The sequence below is a fragment of the Capricornis sumatraensis genome, chromosome 1 (genome assembly GCF_032405125.1).
Source record: "Capricornis sumatraensis isolate serow.1 chromosome 1, serow.2, whole genome shotgun sequence".
Lineage (NCBI taxonomy): Eukaryota > Metazoa > Chordata > Mammalia > Artiodactyla > Bovidae > Capricornis > Capricornis sumatraensis.
In genome coordinates this window covers 31,525,298-31,545,519 of record NC_091069.1, presented here as the reverse complement: position 1 = coordinate 31,545,519, position 20,222 = coordinate 31,525,298, and the positions used below count along the sequence as shown (strand labels likewise).

Genomic DNA, 20,222 nt, shown 5'->3' with positions numbered 1-20,222 from the left:
GTAATTCCCTAATTACTATATTTCAAAATGTATAAAACAAAAATTGACAGAACTGCAAAGAAAGAGTCAAACTGATCATCGTTGTGAAAGAGATCATGTACTTCTTGGTAATTAATAGAATAAAGGAGCATAAAATAAATTCTCTGTAGATTATTTGAGCAGCTGTGTTATATGAATCTGATCTTGCGTGCATACTTATTTAAGGTAATATAGAATGAACACTAGTTTTAAACATCATTTATAAAAACTTATCATATATTATGCCTTAAATCACAACTAATTTCCAAAGTTTAGTAATATACAAAATGTAAGAGATAACAAAAAGACAAGCAGAAAATTTTATATCTGTTATCAACAGCTATTGCTCTAATTCTAAATAATCTATGGTACTAGTGAAATAAAAATTAAAACTAATAGTATATGAACTGTAAACAAAGATATACAGAAATCAAGAAATTAAAAAGTTGCTTTTTTGAAAAAAATAAAATTGAAACCAACCTCTGGCATAATTGGCCATGATAAAAAAGACATTGATAAAGCAGTATTTAGGAATACAAAATATGATGTTGTTTTAGATTTTGTAAACATTAAAGATTAAGAGGATAAAGGCTTAAGCTCAAGAGGTTAAAGTATAAAACTTTTAGAAAAAAACCTGTGGGAAAATTTTCATAACTTGTATGTGAATGTTCAGAGTATTTTTGGGTAATAGCCAAAAATTGGAAACAGTCTAAATGTTCATCAACATGTATATCAACAATTTGGGATATATCATAAAATGGAATATTGTTTTAGCAATGAAAAGGAATAAACTCTTGTTAAACAAACAATTTCACATGTTAGCAAAGTAATGCTCAAAATCCTTCAAGCTAAGTATGTGAACCAAGAACCTCCAGATGTTCAAGCTGGATTTAGAAAAGGCAGAGGAACCAGAGATCAAATTGCCAACATCCATTGGATCATGGAAAAAGCAAGAGAATTCCAGAAAAACATCTACTTCTGCTTTATTGACTATGCCAAAGCCTTTGACTGTGGGTCACAACAAACTGTGGAAAATTCTTCAAGAGATGGGAATAGACCACCTTACCTGCCTCCTGACAAACCTGTATGCAGGTCAAGAAGCAACAGTTAGAACTGGATATGAGAACAATGGACTGGTTCTAAATTGGGAAAGGAGTACATCAAGGCTGTATATTGTCACCCTGCTAATTTAACTTGTATGCAGAGTACATCTTGTGAAATGCCAGGCTGGATGAAGCAGAAAGTGGAATAAAGATTGCTGGGACAAATATCAATAACCTCAAATATGCAGATGATACAACCCTTATGGCAGAAAGCGAAGAGAAATTAAAGAGCCTCTTGATGAAGGTAAAAGAGGAGAGTGAAAAAACTGGCTTAAAACTCAACATTCAGAAAACAAAGATCATGGCATCTGGTCCCATCACTTCATGCAACTAGATGGGGAAACAATGGAAACAGTGACAGACTTTAGTTTCTTGGGCTCCAAAATTATTGCAGATGGTGACTGCAGCCATAAAATTAAAAGATGCTTGCTCCCTGGAAGAAAAGCTATGACCAACCTAGACAGCATATTAAAAAGCAGAGACATTACTTTGCCTACAAAGGTCCCTATAGTCAAAGCTATGGTTTTTCCAGTAGTCATGTGTGGATGTCAGATCTGGACAATATAAAAGGCTGACTGCTGAAGAATTGATGCCTTTGGGCTGTGGTGCTGGGAGAAGACTCTAGAGAGTCCCTTGGACTGCAAGGAGATCAAACCAGTCAATCCTAAGGAAATCAATCCTGAATATTTGATGTTTGAAGCTGAAGCTTCAATACTTTGGCCACCTGATACGAAGAGCTGACTCGTTAGATAAGAACCTGATGCTGGGAAAGATTGAAGGCAGGAGGAGAAGGGGACAACAGAGAATGAGATGGTTGGATGACATCACTGACTTGATGTATGTGAGTTTGAGCAAGCTCCAGGAGATGGTGAAGAACAGGGAAGCCTGATGTGCTGCAGTCCATGGGGTCTCGAAGAGTCAGACAAGATTGAGCTACTGAACAACAACAAAAATAAACCAACAGTGTGATAAATTTCAAATAATCAAGCTGAGGGAATGAATCCAGAAGAAAAAAAGTATTTACCATGTGATCCCATTTATATAAAATTTTAGGTAATGCAAGCTAATGTATAGTGACAGAACTTGGATCAGTAGTTTCCAAGGGATTGGGTAGAGGTCAAGGAGGAGCAGTGAGGATGGATTACGAAGGGTGCAAAGAGGAGCATGATAAATATTACTTTTTTCCTTAATGGTGATAGTTTCACATACTCAAAATTCTGCAATTTGTGTTCTTTAAACATATCCAGTGTATTATATGTCAGCCATATCTTCAGAAGACTTAAACCTGTTTAGAACAATATGAGAAAGTTAATTGGAACTTAGTTTCACTTTTGATCATGGATATAAAAATCTTTAAGGCTGATAAAAGTTAGTATAAGCAGCAGGTTTTGCAACTTTTTCTTTCTTTCCTCTTTAAAATTTTCTTACAGCTCTATAGTGTCAACCCTCCTTGCTCTTATGGATGGATTAGACAATAGGGGCGAAATTGTTGTTATTGGTGCTACAAATAGACTTGATTCTATAGATCCTGCTCTTAGGAGACCTGGTCGTTTTGACAGAGAATTTCTTTTCAACCTTCCGGATCAAAAGGTAACAGTTTCTGTTTTCAATATACTAAGATTTATTTCTCATTTGATTATGAAGTATGTGTGTGTGTTGTGTACACACCAGGCTTCCCTGTTTTTCACCATCTCCCAGAGCTTGCTCAAACTCACATATGTCAAGTCCTATATATATGAAAGAAAATATTTGTTATAGCATTAGTTTATTTTTGGTAGCTGAATGGCCAGCTTAGACCTTGGAATTGAAGCAATAGCTACTGATTCCAGATTTTGTCAACTTTTGAGCAAAATTTATCCTGATAACTTCCAAGTTCTTTTTGTCTTGGTGCTAGATCCCAGATTCTTCACCAAGCCAATAATAATTTTATCTTGGTTATAATTTGCTTTTTCATAATCTTAAGAAACTCAAGTAGCAGTATTGAGGCAATAAGGACATTCAATTTTAGAAAGTGTTGTTTTTCCCCTGAAAGAAGGCAAATGTGAAAAAAACATTCTGATGAGACTTTTCAGCTGATTATGGATTCTTATACTTAAGTGTTTCTTTTTTTACTGTGGGAGAAAAAGAAATTTAATTTGGGACCAAGATGTTAAAATTTTTATTGTGTTATACAGTTAGATTTAAGGTAGAGAATGCTATTTTGAAAGAAAAAAATCAAGGTAAAATTGTTAAAACCTTTGTTTTTTTCAGTGAATTCAGTTACTATTCATGGAGATTATCTTGTTATGTATTAAGTGTGAAAGCATTCATGAACTTATATGACAGTGTATATTATATCTTTTTACTTAATCAAAAACTTCAACTTCAAATTCTAATGACACTTTATGCATATTAGAACTAAAAGGACCTGAGAAATCTAAATATATAGTTTGTTTAAAAGTTATGGTTATTATAATGCATTGAAGTTTTTTGTTTATACATTTTCAGATGGTAGAAATGATGTGGAGGAAAGTGAAATTTAGTTTTGAGTTCTAGTCCTAGATCAAGTTCTTTTACCTCTCAGACTAATACATGTCCTAGTTTGTGAAACAAGGATCTCTACTACATAGCTCACAGGGTTATTATGGGAATCAGAGTTAACACAGATGCCAAGCTGTTTATGCTTCTTTTAAAATAAACAGTTGCTTTTCTGGGATATGGTTAGTTGATGAATTTGTTCCATCTGATACATTTTGGGGTTGATGATATTTTATTTGTATTTTTTTCCTTAGGCAAGATTTTATTTATCTGTGCTTTTCTTCTTAGGCAAGAAAACACATTTTACAGATCCATACCAGGGACTGGAATCCAAAATTGTCAGATGCTTTTTTAGGTGAATTGGCTGAAAAATGTGTTGGTGAGTGCTACTATTTGAATTTTTGATTGTCATTGTTTGTTCTGCTCAGCCTCCCTTTCCCGTTATATTTGGAATGTGAATGAGTATAGTTATATTTTTGTGCAATAGATGGCTTTGCCTTCAAATGTAAAAAATTATTTTAAACATTTCACTTGAAGTTTGAACACTTCTACATTAGAATTTTAGCTGCCATTAGGTGTTTCGATTAACAAAGCTCCGTAGTAATCATGCCTTTCATTGAATGCTGGATTTCCAATCTTATTATAGTGTCTCCTTTTAGGAACTGTTCCCTTTCAGAAATTTTACTAAGAAAAATAAGCTTAAACAAGAGGTAAAGATCCATGTATAGGGCAGGACTGTAGTCTTTTACTTCACAGATTACATGATGGACTCATCTTCATTCTGGTGGTGTAGAAAGAAGTTGAGTGAGAGGAGTCTTCAAAGAAAATACTTAATGACATCTGCTATATTTCCCTAAATGTTAAACTCTCCAAGTTAATGTTAAATTATTCACAGAGTAGAAGATCTTCTACAGAGTGAATGAACACTATTGCCCTAAAAGGATACGGTGAGAGTATTTTATGTGCATACATAGGAGACGGAATGCATAGGTTTTAGAATTCAGGAGTTTGGCACTAATTAGGTCTGAAATAAAAATGAATATAGTATTAAGCAGCTGAATATACACGCAGGTATTTTCATTCTTTTTCTGTCTTTTGTCTATTTTTCTCTCATTCTCTCAAAAATATAGATTAAAAAAGTCTCTCCATGAATTTTTTAAGTATTATGAAGAAGTTCCCCTAATAAGTCCACTAACAATCAGCAGTCTACTTGGGAAAAGTTTAAAGTTACCAAAACCAAAAAGAACAACTTAGTTAAAAAATCATTGTGGTCCACCATCAAATAATTAAAACTTAAATAGAACATTAGTCCATTCAGTTAGCTACATCCGAATTATCCTCTTCATCCACAGGGACCTCCATCTCCGAAGCAGCATACCTCAGCTTTTGAACCACAAAGACCTCGACATCTTCTGGTGAGGAGAAAACGTAAATCTCTCCAGCACTACTCCAGTTTAAGCTTTGCCTGGTATAAGAGAGCATGCGCCAAACCCATTTCATGTAAATTTGGCTTGACCTTTGCAAAGCCTTGTGCTGCTTTATGGGAGAGGGTGGTATTTGGTACAAAATCCAGTCTTTGCCCTTTTTGAAAATTTGACCCCTTTTATTTCCTGCTACTTTTATGATATTGTGTTAGAGTACAGATCAGAATGGAAAGTCTTTGTTGATTGGTCTGTGAATTTGTCACAGAATGATCCTTAACTGAAATAAGCAGAAGTCTTCAGATAATCTTGGACATTCCCTGAGTAATCTAAAAATTACTTTTTATTACCCTATCTACCATCTGAAATATTATATACTCTTAATTCGTCATCCTAAATATTAGATTCTCAGTTTTCTTTTTAATTTCCAAAGGCCACTACTTCTCATTTTACCAGGTTATTTATTTTAGCTTTTAGGCAGTTTCTTAAGTTAAAAAAATTTTAAGAAATACTTTGTTATAGGACTGAAAAACTTCTCTTGCCTTTTTTGGGGGTGGCGTTGCTGGTTTAGAATCTGCTTATATATATATACTATTTTCTTCCTGGAGAGTGACATAAAAATGATAATTAATTATAATTAACTGACTTCTAATTTGTTTGTGACATTTATTTCATTTAAGAAACCAATTCACATTAAAAAAAATCAAATGCAAGTCTTCAAACAGGAATGAAATAGCAATACACTTTAAATTCATTATGAAGTTACCACTTATGTATCCCAAAGATGTTTTAACATGTATGGGTTCAGTAGAGTGAAATTTATGCCTAACAAAAGAGTAAGCAGGGTTTTGATGAAGAACCGAAAACATAGTTGACCTTTTGTTAGAGGTTATGGATTTGGTAACTTTTATCTTGAAATGAATTCCCAAGTACTTGGAGGTTTGCATGCTTCATAGGTGTGATTTTTAGTAGTCTTCAAGTAATTTTGGTTTCTAGAACATGTGCATAAATAGTAGAAGCTTAAAGTTAATGAAGATCTTCTATCTAATCATATTTGTCTATTCATTTTCACTAAGAAGGTTTAAGCAATGAAAGGGTATCTGTCAATGAGGCATCTTAGCTTGTGAACCTTCACTGTTTGGTATTTTACTTAAAAAGTAGCTTCATAAAATTTTATTGCCTTTCCTAGTTTATAGCCTCTTTGAATAGTTTATACTTTCAGTCTTTCAGACAAATCTCCATCTTAACAGTACTCACAACGCTTTCTTTGTGCGTGTCTAAGATATGTGTGTTTATCAGACTATTAGAATTGTAATGGTAGAACTGGTATAGTTATGGAATTCTTTATGGAAGGAATATTGATATTTTCTCTAATACCAACTTTTAACTTTCAAAAGAGGCTATATTTCAGTATTTCTAGAATAGTCATATCATCTATTTTCTAAACCAAGACCCTTTGAGAGTGAAAAAATATGCTGTTTAGGCAAGCGGCCTAAACCAGGACATGTGATCACACTTAATATAACCTATTTAGCCTAGTTATGATGTTTTAGAGTCTAGTAAGGGAAGTGTATAAAGTATTGCTACAGTCCATGGGGTTGCAAAAGAGTCAGACATGACTTAGTGACTAAACAAAAGGAAAATACATTATTAACTCAGTAGTTCTCAATTTTTTTGTTTATCAGAATGACTGGTATGATATTACTGGTTTATGATATTAAACCACCACTTAGTGATTCTGATTCACTAAGTTTGTTGGTAACCTATTTTTGATTCATTTTCATTGTTCATTCAGAAGACTAGTCAAGGTTGACAACCACAGATATAAACTAGTAATTCTCATTCATGAACAAATATAATGAAAATAAATCCTGTTATTTATAGTCTATTGGTTATGATAATCCATGTGAAAATTTGTTTTTTTCAAGTAAAACTTTATTACTAATGATGAAATTCAAACTTTCAAGAAAAAAATTAGAATTTTTTTTTTTAACAAAATGGATTATAAGCCACACAGCAGTTCTCAAAGGGTGCTGTATGACTTATATTTGTCACTGTGAGCTGACAGCTTGCTAACACTTAAAAGACTATAGTGATGAGACTATAGTGTGGTGATATTAACAAATGTGATTTTTGGTATTGTTAATAAAATGTGTCAGTATAAAAACAACCATATAATTTAGGGAAGAAAATTTACTTCTTTACATGGAATCTATTTTAGTTGATAAACTCTAAAGTTATCTTTAATAAGTTAAGAAAAATGAACAGTAGATTGCTAATTATATTATTAACATATTATGTCACACACAAATGTTATGGGCAACATTTACTGTATAAAATAACTTTTAGTGACTTTTTTCTGTTCTGCATTGTTACGAGCATTTTTTTTCTTTTTTAACTTAGACTTTTAGCACTTAAAAATTGGATCATATAGGATGTTCAGTAACTGTATATACTTTTAAAGAAGTAAAAGGAGTGTGGTTTATATTTTTTGAAGGTGGTTGTTTATTCTTTACTTCCTCTGAAATGGATTGTTCGATTAACTTTATGTCTGAGCTAGTGTTCTACAGTTACTTTGTTGAACTAATGTTACAGATATGTATGGAACAGGAAAAGATAGTTTTTTGGGGGGATGGTGTTCATTCTTTAAGAAGTAGAAAATAAAATGAGAGAGTGATGGTGTGATCACTCACTTACAGCTAGACATCCTGGAGTGTGAAGTCAAGTGATGCCTTAGGAAGCATCACTATAAACAAAGCTAGTGGAGGTTGTGGAATTCCAACTGAGCTATTTCAAATGCTAAAAGATGATGCTGTGAAAGCACTGCACTCAATATGCCAGCAAATTTGGAAAACTCAGCAGTGGCCACAGGACCCGAAAAGGTCAGTTTTCATTCCAATCCCAAAGACAGGCAACGCCAAAGAATACTCAAACTACCGCACAATTGCACTCATCTCACACGCTAGTAAAGTAATGCTCAAAATTCTCCAAATGAGGCTTCAACAGTACGTGAACTGAGAACTTCCAGATGTTCAGGCTGGATTTAGAAAAGGCAGAGGAACCAGAGATCAAATTGCCAACATCCGTTGGATCATCGAAAAAGCAAGAGAGTTCCAGAAAAACATCTATTTCTGCTTCATTGACTACACTAAAGTCTTTGACTGTGTGGATCACAACAAAGTGTGGAAAATTCTTCAAGAGATGGGAATAGACCACCTTACCTGCCTCCTGAGAAACTTGTATGCAGGTCAAGAGGCAGCAGTTAGAACTGGACATGGAACAACGGACTGGTTCCAAATTGGGAAAGGAGTGTGTCAAGGCTAATATATTGTCACCCTGCTTATTTAACTTCTATGCAGAGTACATCGTGTGAAATGCTGGGCTGGGTGAAGCACAAGCTGAAATCAAGATTGCTGGGAGAAATATCAATAACCTCAGACCACCCTTATGGCAGAAAGTGAAGAGGAACTAAAGAGCCTCTTGGTGAAAGTGAAAGAGGAAAGTGAAAAAACTGGCTTAAAACTCAACATTCAAAAAACAAAGATCATGGCATCTGGTTCTATCACTTCATTGCAAATAGATGGGGAAACAATGGAAACCGTGACAGACTTTATTTTCTTGGGCTCCAAAATCACTGCAGATGGTGACTGCAGCTATGAAATTAAAAGACACTTGCTCCTTGAAAGAAAAGCTATGACCAACCTAGACAGCATATTAAAAAGCAGAGATATTACTTTGCTTACAAAGGTTCATATAGTCAAAGCTATGGTTTATCCAATAATCATGTATGGATGTGAGAGTTGGACCATAAAGAAAGCTGAGTGCCAAAGAATTGATGCTTTTGAACTGTGGTGCTGGAGAAGACTCTTGAGAGTCCCTTGGACTGCTAGGAGATCAAACCAATCAATCCTAAAGGAACTGAATATTCATTGGAAGGACTGATGCTGAAGCTGAACCTCCAATACTTTGGCCACCTGATGCGAAGAACTGCCTCATTGGAAAAGACTCTGATGCTGCCAAAGACTGAAGGCGGGAGGAGAAGGGGACGGTAGAGGACGAGATGGTTGGAAGGCATCACTGACTCCATGGATATGAGTTTGAGCAAGCTCCAGGAGTTGGTGAAGGACAGGGAAGCCTGGTGTGCTGCAGCCCATGGGGTTGCAATGACACTACTGAGCGACTGAACTGAATTAAATAGTAAACTTGTTTTTTTCTGAGGAATTTTTGGGAAATTGATTGCTGCCATGGGACAATGTCAAAGCTTCATCTGCTTATCCTTTTCTTAATTAAATTCTCATAGGACATAGTAAGTTTTCCTCTACCTCTTAATAAATGTTTGTTTTAATAATATAATACTTAATAATTTTAGTTGAAAATTTTACTCCCAGTACGTTGGTTTAATACTAAAAAAGCTTAAATTTCTTGGGGGGAAAAAAAAAAGAAGCCTAGTAGATATGATTCATCATTCCCCCTTTCCTGTAATACATGGTAACTTAACAGTTTTATATTTCCAGACTATAACCTTGCTGTTACTCTTTTCTCTTTTCATTCATTCTTTCACTCAGGAAATTATTGGATATCTATTGAATGCCAGGCCAGACATTGTTCTTGGTATTTGAGATAGATAAACAGTTAGTGAACAAGACAAATAATCTAGAGGTCATTTTCTAGTTGGAGAAGGCACATAATAAAAATATTAGGTAAATGATAAAGTGATAAGTGCTGTGGAAAAAGGAGAGCAGGGTAAAGAGTTTTCTGTTGTGTGTAGGACTTAATTAAGGTGATCTTTACTGATAATAGGGATATAGTTTATTATAGATGTGTGAGTCAGTTTGATTTATATGGTTTTGTTCCTTAATGTTCTTTTTCTGCCAGTTAACCTGGGACTATTTCTTCTCTGCTTTTAGTGTTCCTGTCTAATCACCATTTTAATTTCAGTACTTAAGTGTTCTATAAGGTCATTGTAAGATATAAAATGAACTAAATCTGATAACACTCCTGGAAGAGCTTAGGGACTAATGTTCTGTAACTTGTTTGAGTGGTTCCCCCTGCTGGCGTAATTGACAAAGGTGGCCAAATGTAGATTTAATCGGTAATGTAAAAAACCAACCATGACTAGTTTGAGTTTTTCTCCTTTGTTTTGTGTTAAAGACCTAACAGTTCATATATTTTTCTATGTATTTGTTGCTCAAATGAATCAAATGACTGACTTCACTGGCAGCTCGATCAGTTATTTAACTTGATGATCACTTAAATATGGGTAATGGATGGTGCCTCATGTCTCTGTAGCCCTTTGAACTAGATTATCAATCACTTTAAGCTAAAAGTAAATATAAAAAGGAAATTAATGTGAAACATTGAAGAATTCTCATTCCTTTTAATACGTTTGGAATTATCAGAGATGCTTACAACTTTATAGTTTTGGGGATACTTAAATATTAACTTGCTTCTACCTTGCACTCAAGAGTTGGTAGTAGAATAGCTCTGATTTCGAAGTTTCTGCTTATATATTCTACTTTGTACTGCTCCATTATATATGTTGGAAATTAGTAATATTAGAAAAATTTATGGAAAACTAATGCCTTAAGGACTAAACTGATGATTAGGAATATTGATGAAGGATTGATATAACGTTATTTTTCTTAAAACCTTTCTTGAAGAAAGATGTATATTATAATCAGTGGTTTTGGCACAAAAATATATGACTTCTTTTAATGTCATTAGTTTATGTATTTGTTAACATATTCAAAGCATTTTTAGTTAATAAATAAATGGTTTTATTAAATGTTTTTAAAGGGTCATTTTTCATTTTGATAGTAAAATTGCCCATAATAACTGATTTAGTATTAGTGTTTTGGATAAAGATGTACATATTTGCAAAATATAATTGGTACTTGGAAAACTGGACTTACCTTTGTTATCCTTTTCCTTTTGTGCATTAGGCTATTGCGGAGCTGATATCAAGGCCCTGTGCACTGAAGCTGCCCTGATTGCCCTGCGGAGGCGCTATCCCCAGATCTATGCTAGCAGTCATAAACTGCAGCTAGATGTTTCCTCAATCGTGCTCAACGCCCAAGATTTTTACCATGCAATGCAGAATATTGTGCCTGCTTCCCAGCGTGCTGTCATGTCTTCGGGACATGCACTGTCTCCCATCATAAAACCACTGCTGGAAAGAAGCTTCAACAACATCCTAGCCGTCCTGCAAAAAGTGTTCCCTCATGCTGAGATTAGCCAGAGTGACAAGAAAGAAGGTAGTATAAATTCTCTTTTCATATTGTTAAAATGATAAGTATGGGCATAAGTAAATAAATTGAATATCCCTATAAAAGTATTTGTGTGTTACTCTTTTATATTTGCCATGAATATAGGAGATATATCTATTTCATTTGCCACTGTATTCTAGACCTAGCATACAGTAGTTGCCTACTCAGTGTGTATAAGAATAATGAATGGATATTTGTTCTGAATATTTGTTTTGTTTATTCACTCTTGGGACTATCTGACTATCTTAATGTAGGAGTGTTACCATCTTTAGGAAAGTTGACTGTAATAGTATTGGTTTACATTTCTCTTATTATTATAAAGTGCTTATATAAATTGTCATTTATTAATCCTCATAACAATCCTGTGGGGTAGGTACTCTTACTCTATCAAAAATGAAGATATTCACTTATATAGGGTCACTTAGTAAGTTCTAGGTCTTTCTCAAACCCAGGGAGCCCAACTCCAGAGGCAGTGCTCTTAACCATGTTGTTATAATGTCCCTCTGGATTCAGCTCATCATATTGCTATTACTGGCACAGCACTCCGTAGTGTGTGCTAATGGAGTGTAGTTTATCAGTGAGGGAGTAAAGTAGAACCTGATTATAGATGGTCTTGAATTCTGGCCTCATGATTGTATTTGGATTTGAGAAAAAAATAGAAAGCTACTTTAAAAAATGTTACTCATTTATAGGAAAACTTTAGGTTTGTATGCTAATCAAAGTAAAGCCCATGAACTTTGAAGACAGTAATTTTTAAAAATTGTCTTAAATTTTTTTGTTTAGCATGTAGTTTTCACTGTATAGAAAATTGTTAGTGAATTATATTAACATTATAACTGTTATATAGAGTAAATATCATCAGTAATCAATGAATTTTGCTGTTATAAATATATTTTTCAGAAACTTTATTTTTTAGGGTAGATTCTCTTGAAATATCACATTGATTACTTGATTTCTTAAATTTGTCAAATGAGGAGAATAGATACTATGTATGAGCCATCTCCTCTGCCATGAACTGTGCATTTCTTGTCTCTGATTTTTGTAATCTAGAATCTGTATATTTTCCCTAATTATTTTAAATTTAAAAAACTATGTAGCCTTTAGAAAATCATAAAAATCTACCTTCTCTTCTGAGAGATTATAACTTCTTTATGTCCATTTGAGAAATTTTTTATGACATTATTAGCTATGTATTCTTACCGCTTTTTTCCCCATAAGTATTAAGTATGCTTTAGATCCTTTTTTTTCTTCATATGCCAGTGGAAGGAATAAATCACTTTGATTATTAATAATATTTTTTAGTTATTTAGGTATATTATTCTGGATTATTTTGGTCTTTAATATTTTTCTTAGTAAGTGTCCTTGTATATGAATTATCAATCAAATTGTACTTAATTATTTGATTAATTTTTATAGTATTAGTCATGTTCAATATTTGACTTTTAAAAGCCACTGAATTGTGCTCTGTCTGCCAGCACAATTCGTGATCTCATTTTAGAAAGCATACTTCTTTTTTTCCTTGTTTTCTTTGGGGAAGGATATGATTTCTGTCCATTTTAATTTCCTCCCATTTCTCCTATACATGTAGCATTTGTTGAATGAATTGACACTTTTGTTAAGTATGTATGAATTACAGCTATAATACTTCAGGTTGTAGACTAGGTAAATTTTTAAGTATGGCACTCTCAATAGGAATTTTAGTTCCAGTTGTTCATTGAGCAATAACTTAAGACCCATAAAGAGACTAATTTTATTTGAATGAGTGCGTTTTCTAAGATTGGCTTTTTTGCCACTAAATTCCTGAGTCCCTTCTTAACTAGACTAGATTTTCCTTGAAATATGTGTGTGTATGCTGTGTGAGAAAAATAAAGGTCAATTTATTCCTTGTTGCTTTTGTAAGAACTGGCCCTACTTCAATTACTCTATTAATTAAACCATTTTATATTAAATGTACTGGTTTTGGTAAAAATTAACTTAGAGATTCTTAGTAAGCAGGTGAGAACTTTATGAGAGTGCCATTTCTTTTCCAGACTTCTTGTAGTTATTCTCCAAAAATGTATCTCATAATACTTAAGTAGTCTGTAAAGGTGAAATAATTATATTGGTTCCATTTATAACTTACTCAAAATACTGTAGTTTGTCAATTTGCCTGGTCAGTTTGTGTTATTTGATGGATAACTTGTTACTGCCACTTGTTTTTTTAATCAGTTTTCCTTAGCTTTGGTAGGTCAGTAATATTAAATGACTTCTAAAGCCTCATAATCTTTGTGTTCTTTTTAAAACAGATATAGAAACTTTGATTTTAGATGACAGTGACGATGAGAATGCTTTATCAATTTTTGAGACAAGTTGTCACTCAGGATCACCAAAGAAACAGTCATCAGCTGCTGCTGTACATAAACCTTACCTTCATTTTACAATGTAAGCAATAGATATCAAATTTCTTTCAACCTAGAGTGATTTTTACTACTTTATGGTTAGAATTGCAGTATATTTTTACTTATGGTTATAACCTTAAGGACTTTTTTTTTCTGTTGTTTGGACATAATTCTGGAAAATTTATATTGTGCTTTTGTTTTTGTGTGGTAGTAATTTGGCTTATTGGTCAACTAAAGATATTTTTCCTTAAACTGATTGTGGGATTCTTTTTTTTTTTTTTTTAAGTAGAGTAGAAGGAAGTCAATCCATGTCCCCAGTATTCTTGCTTTTCATTTCAACTGAACAGAAATGAAATATTTACTGTGATCTAGAGTATTTTGATTGTAATAAGTTTCACATGATAATTTAGGACTCTAGGGTACTAGAGATTTTGAGTTAGAAATTGCTTAGTAATTAAATCAATAACTTTCTGATTGTCAAAAACCTCATTAGTTTACACATTCTAATTTAGATTATGTTTTTTCTATTTACCTTTACTTATAGTAAAGCAGCTTTTGCTATACACTTCAGTAGGTAAACAATTTTAGTGCTAATGTAATTTTAAAGTAAGTGATTAAATAGTTTTCATATAGTAACAGCATCATCGCTTGCATTTACATAATTATCAGGATAGTTGAAGAACCATAATGCTCCAGTCAGGTAGGTCTAATAGGACTTTTATTAGAAGACATTGTGTGTATTTTTTTAAGTAATGTTTCTTTAGAGAGATTTTGAATGAATTTAAGTCTTCAACATTAATGAAGTTTCTCTAATGTAGATTTTGGTGAAATGTTAATTTGATTATTTGCATTGATAACCCTTCCTTGTTTTTCAGTTTTTAAAATTAGACTAAATCACTTTAATTTACTCTTTAAAGGCAAACTATCCTGTTAGAAACTTTTGTCTTCTACTGGCAAAGCCTTTCTTTTATGCTCTCCGGGAAGTTTTCTTACACTATTTTAGTAATTTTACAAATCTGTTTATTAAGGGAAAACCAAATGATCATTTTTTTCTGAATTTCACCTGGTTAGCTGTGTGTGTGCTATTTGTTTTAACAGTTTTAGTTGTTTGAATTTGAAATACATAGTAGAAGCCAAGAAACTATCAAACGACAAGTTTTTCAATTTTATATTAAGAATATTCTGTCCCTGACTTCATGTATATCAGTGCCATGGTTTATTTTGTTTGACTTAGCCTTTCTGAAGAAATTGCTCTTTTGCATAAGCTTTTCCAATTCATTGGTTTGACTTTGATTTAATAGTGAGACAGCTGTATCCTAGGATGAACTTTTTAAAGAGATGTTTTGATAAAATTAGTTTGTTTATTCACTCATTCTGCATTTTTTAAAAAAACCCTGTGTCAGGTACCATACTAGCTACTAGAAACATGAATGAGATATAGTTCTTATTCTGGAAAAGTTCTTGTTCTTGCAGTTGACAAGCATTAGGATATGGCTGGTGTTTTGAAAACAGAACTAACAGGCTTGCATAGGGAAGTCCAGAAATGCTTTACAGAAAAAATGGTGACATTTGCTGTCCTTTTGAGTATAGGAGTTAGCATTTGTTGCTTATTACAAACTAGACATGTGGTAGGTGTATAAAGCTGGGGCTTCATATATGGTAATATATATAGGCCTCTCAACAGTCATTTAGCATTTGTGGTATCATCATTTTATAGATGAGGAAACTGAAGTACAAAGAAGTTAAGTAAATTGCCCAAGATCATGCTGCTAGCAGGGGGCAGACTTGGTACTGTTTGTTTCCTGGGATCATATTCCTTCTGTTGTACTATGTGGTTTCCAAATTGATTTCTAAGCTTAATAGGTTTTTATGGGTAGGTTGGATGATACGATTTTTCACACTTTCCAAGAAGTATTTACCTTAGAATATAAGCCTTTAATAAGGGTTGCACACATATTTTGTTTTTGTTGATTTGGTTTGGTTTGACTTTTTTGTTTGAGCAACATGTGTCAGCATGCCAGATTAATACAGAAAAGATGCTGGACAAGTAGAAAGCATGACTTGAATGCTGGTGTCAGTAACACTAGCGCAGGTATTGGTGGTACATTTCTGTTTAAGGAATAGTTTCCTAAAACTGTTGAAATCTTTTCTTTAGATTTACGATGAAATAGAAGTCAAAGTATTTAAGGCCTGTCGATCTGGTAAAGAATGCTTATGATGGAAAATAAGTTTTCTTTCTTACTGTATATTACCATAAAGGGATTAGAAACAGAACTTTCTGAGGTTTTCCAAATGAGAATAGCTTTGTTTTTTCTGATTAGAAAGATGATATACTCTGTAGAGATTTCAAGTAAAAAAGAGCTTAAAGAAGAAAGTAAAATTAAAGCCCAAGCACCTGAAGGTAATATTTGTTAACATTTTGGTGACCACACTTTGGTATTCTTGCTATCCATATAGACAGATCCATATATTACTTTATATAATTTATATTCTTCTGTAAGACTGTTAATGTAACTTTCCTTTCCCTCCTATGTTAGGAATTTTATTTCATGTCAATATATGTCTAATGTCACTATTTTAAAACAGTAACTGCATAGTATTTTTTAAATGTTTCACAGTTTATAGTAACCTTATTGATAGAAATGGAAGTTTCCACTTTTCCTATTTTATAAACAGTGCTTATTTATGATAGACATCTTTCTAAGTATATATCTTAATACCATTTTCTGATGCAGACCTTAGGGAAGATTTTAAAAACTGATGCTGTGGTCAAAGTGTATATATGTTTAAAAACCTGATAGAGGTTGTTAAATTGCCTTCCAGAAAGGTTGTACCAATTTATATTTCATCACTAATGTATGAAAGGGTTATGTTTCTATTCTCTTCATTTCTGAGCACTGTTTGTCTTTTAAAATCTTTACCAACTAGATAGATGAAAATAATACCTTTTTATTTATATGAATCATTCATTCTTTCATATAGGCTTTCACTCATGCAGATTTTTTGTCAAAGTGCTTATTGTTTGCCAGATGTTGCTCCAGGTAATTGGATCCATATTAAAATGCCTGCCCTTATTCAACTTACATTTTAGATGGAGACAGACAGTAAAACAGTAAGCATGCTAGATAAAATGTTAGAAGATAACTACTGTGGGAAAAAATGTAGATAGTACTCAGAGATAAGGGAATCTTTGGGAGTAGGATGCATTACAGAATATCCTTGGATATATTACATTTTGGCATATATTTGCCATATTTAACTTCAGGAAGTTGTGCTCTTTTCCATTCTCACTATTCATGAGAATACCAATTTCTCACCATCTACTTACTAATAAGAGTATTATAATCTTCAGTTTACCAATTTGATAGAGAAATGATGTTTCTGAGTATTTTCATTATTTGTCACCTTTGATAATAACTACCAAATCTTTCTCAAGCCTCCTTCACTTTTGAGTTTTAAGCTTTGTCCAGCTGCCTGTCACCCTATGATGTGTCACAGATCTTTCAGTGTGTGCTTGCTTGTGTCTCTCCTTCTCTTCCCATCAGTCCTTGAGCTACTATCCATTCAGTTGTCCTGACGGAAATTGAACACCATTCTCAACTCTTTCTCTTTCTTCCCTTCTATATCCAGTAAATGACCCAGTCCTTTAGGGTTTTCTTACTAAATAAGTCTACTCTCAAGCTCTTCCTTCTACCTCCTCTGCTACTATTCTTGTCTACACTGTTATTAACATCTCATGCCTGAGTTATTATATAGCATACCTCTAACTGATCATCTTTCCTACTGTTTCAGTTCAGTTCAGTTCAGTTGTTCAGTCGTGTCTGACTCTTTGCGACCCCATGAATCGCAGCACGCCAGGCCTCCCTGTCTATCACCAACTCCTGGAGTTCACTCAGACTTGCGTCCATTGAGTCAGTGATCCCATCCAGCCATCTCATCCTCGGTCGTCCCCTTCTTCTCCTGCCCCCAATCCCTACCAACATCAAAGTCTTTTCCAATGAGTCAACTCTTTGCATGAGGTGGCCAAAGTACTGGAGTTTCAGCTTTAGCATCATTCCTTCCAAAGAAATCCCAGGGTTGATCTCCTTCAGAATGGACTGGTTGGATCTCCTTGCAGTCTAAGGGACTCTCAAGAGTCTTCTCCAACACCACAGTTCAAACGCATCAATTCTTCGGCGCTCAGGTTTCTTCACAGTCCAACTCTCACATCCATACGTGACCACAGGAAAAACCATAGCCTTGACTAGACTGACCTTAGTCGGCAAAGTAATGTCTCTGCTTTTGAATATGCTATCTAGGTTGGTCATAACTTTCCTTCCAAGGAGTAAGCGTCTTTTAATTTCATGGCTGCAGTCACCGTCTGCAGTGATTTTGGATCCCAAAAAAATAAAGTCTGACACTGTTTCCACTGTTTCCCCTTCTATTTACCATGAACTGATGGGACCGAATGCCATGATCTTCATTTTCTGAATGGTGAGCTTTAAGCCAACTTTTTCACTCTCCTCTTTTACTTTCATCAAGAGGCTTTTTAGTTCCTCTTCACTTTCTGCCATAAGGGTGGTGTCATCTGCATATCTGAGGTTATTGATATTTCTCCTGGCAATCTTGATTCCAGCTTGTGTTTCTTCCAGTCCAGCGTTTCTCATGATGTACTCTGCATAGAAGTTAAATAAGCAGGGTGACAATATACAGCCTTGACGTACTCCTTTTCCTATTTGGAACCAGTCTGTTGTTCCATGTCCAGTTCTAACTGTTGCTTCGTGGCCTGGATACAGATTTCTCAAGGGGTAGGTCAGGTGGTCTGGTATTCCCATCTCTTTCAGAATTTTCCACAGTTGATTGTGATCCACACAGTCAAAGGCTTTGGCATAGTCAATAAAGCAGAAATAGATGTTTTCCTGGAACTCTCTTGCTTTTTCCATGATCCAGTGGATGTTGGCAATTTGATCTCTGGTTCCTCTGCCTTTTCTAAAACCAGCTTGAACATCAGGAAGTTCACGGTTCACGTATTGCTGAAGCCTGGCTTGGAGAATTTTGAGCATTACTTTACTAGCATGTGAGATGAGTGCAGTTGTGCGGTAGTTTGAGCGTTCTTTGGCATTGCCTTTCTTTGGGGTTGGAATCAAAACTGACCTTTTCCAGTCCTGTGGCCACTGCTGCATTTTCCAAATTTGCTGGCATATTGAGTGCAACACTTTCACAGCATCATCTTTCAGGATTTGAGATAGCTCAACTGGAATTCCATCACCTCCACTAGCTTTGCTCGTAGTGATGCTTTCTAAGGCCCACTTGACTTCACATTCCAGGATGTCTGGTTCTAGATGAATGATCACACCATCGTGATTATCCGGGTCGTGAAGATCCTTTTAGTACAGTTCTTCTGTGTATTCTTGCCACCTCTTCTTAATATCTTCTGCTTCTGTTAGGTCCATACCATTTCTATCCTTTATCGAGCCCATCTTCGCATGAAATGTTCCCTTGATATCTCTAATTTTCTTGAAGAGATCTCTAGTCTTTCCCATTCTGTTCTGCCTCTATTTCTTTGCATTGATCACTGAAGAAGGCTTTCTTATATCTTCTTGCTATTTTTTGGAACTCTGCATTCAGATGCTTATATCTTTCCTTTTCTCCTTGGCTTTTCGCTTCTCTTGTTTTCATAGCTATTTGTAAGGCTTCCCCAGACAGCCATTTTGCTTTTTTGCATTTCTTTTCCACGGGGATGGTCTTGATCCCTGTCTCCTGTACAGTGTCACGAACCTCATTCCATAGTTCATCAGGCACTCTATCTATCAGATCTAGGCCCTTAAATCTATTTCTCACTTCCATTGTATAATCATAAGGGATTTGATTTAGGTCATACCTGAATGGTCTAGCGGTTTTCCCTGCTTTCTTCAATTTCAGTCTGAATTTGGTAATAAGGAGTTCATGATCTGAGCCACAGTCAGCTCCTGGTCTTGTTTTTGTTGACTGTATAGAGCTTCTCCATCTTTTGCTACAGAGAATATAATCAATCTGATTTCGGTGTTGACCATCTGGTGATGTCCATGTGTAGAGTCTTCTCTTGTGTTGTTGGAAGAGGGTGTTTGCTATGATCAGTGCATTTTCTTGGCAAAACTCTATTAGTCTTTGCCCTGCTTCATTCCGCATTCCAAGGCCAAATTTGCCTGTTACTCCAGGTGTTTCTTGACTTCCTACTTTTGCATTCCAGTCCCCTATAATGAAAAGGACATCTTTTTTGTGTGTTAGTTCTAAAAGGTCTTGTAGGTCTTCATAGAACCGTTCAGCTTCAGCTTCTTCAGCATTACTGGTTGGGACATAGACTTGGATTACTGTGATATTGAATGGTTTGCCTTGGAAACGAACAGAGATCATTTTGTCATTTTTGAGATCGCATCCACGTACTGCATTTCGGACTCTTTTGTTGACCATGATGGCTACTCCATTTCTTTTGAGGGAATCTTGCCCACAGTAGTAGATATAATGGTCATCTGAGTTAAATTCACCCATTCCAGTCCATTT

At 34.4% G+C, this 20,222-nt stretch overlaps 1 protein-coding gene across 1 annotated transcript in view; it reads left to right on the top strand.

Moving 5' to 3' along the window:
• Positions 1-20,222, top strand: part of ATAD2B (ATPase family AAA domain containing 2B) — a 125,107-nt gene that overhangs the window by 50,894 nt on the left and 53,991 nt on the right. Inside the window, exons 14-17 of the mRNA XM_068974418.1 lie at positions 2,552-2,711; positions 3,927-4,017; positions 11,002-11,313; positions 13,611-13,746. Of these exons, the coding sequence (XP_068830519.1) occupies positions 2,552-2,711; positions 3,927-4,017; positions 11,002-11,313; positions 13,611-13,746 (699 nt within the window). The remainder of the gene's footprint in view (positions 1-2,551; positions 2,712-3,926; positions 4,018-11,001; positions 11,314-13,610; positions 13,747-20,222) is intronic.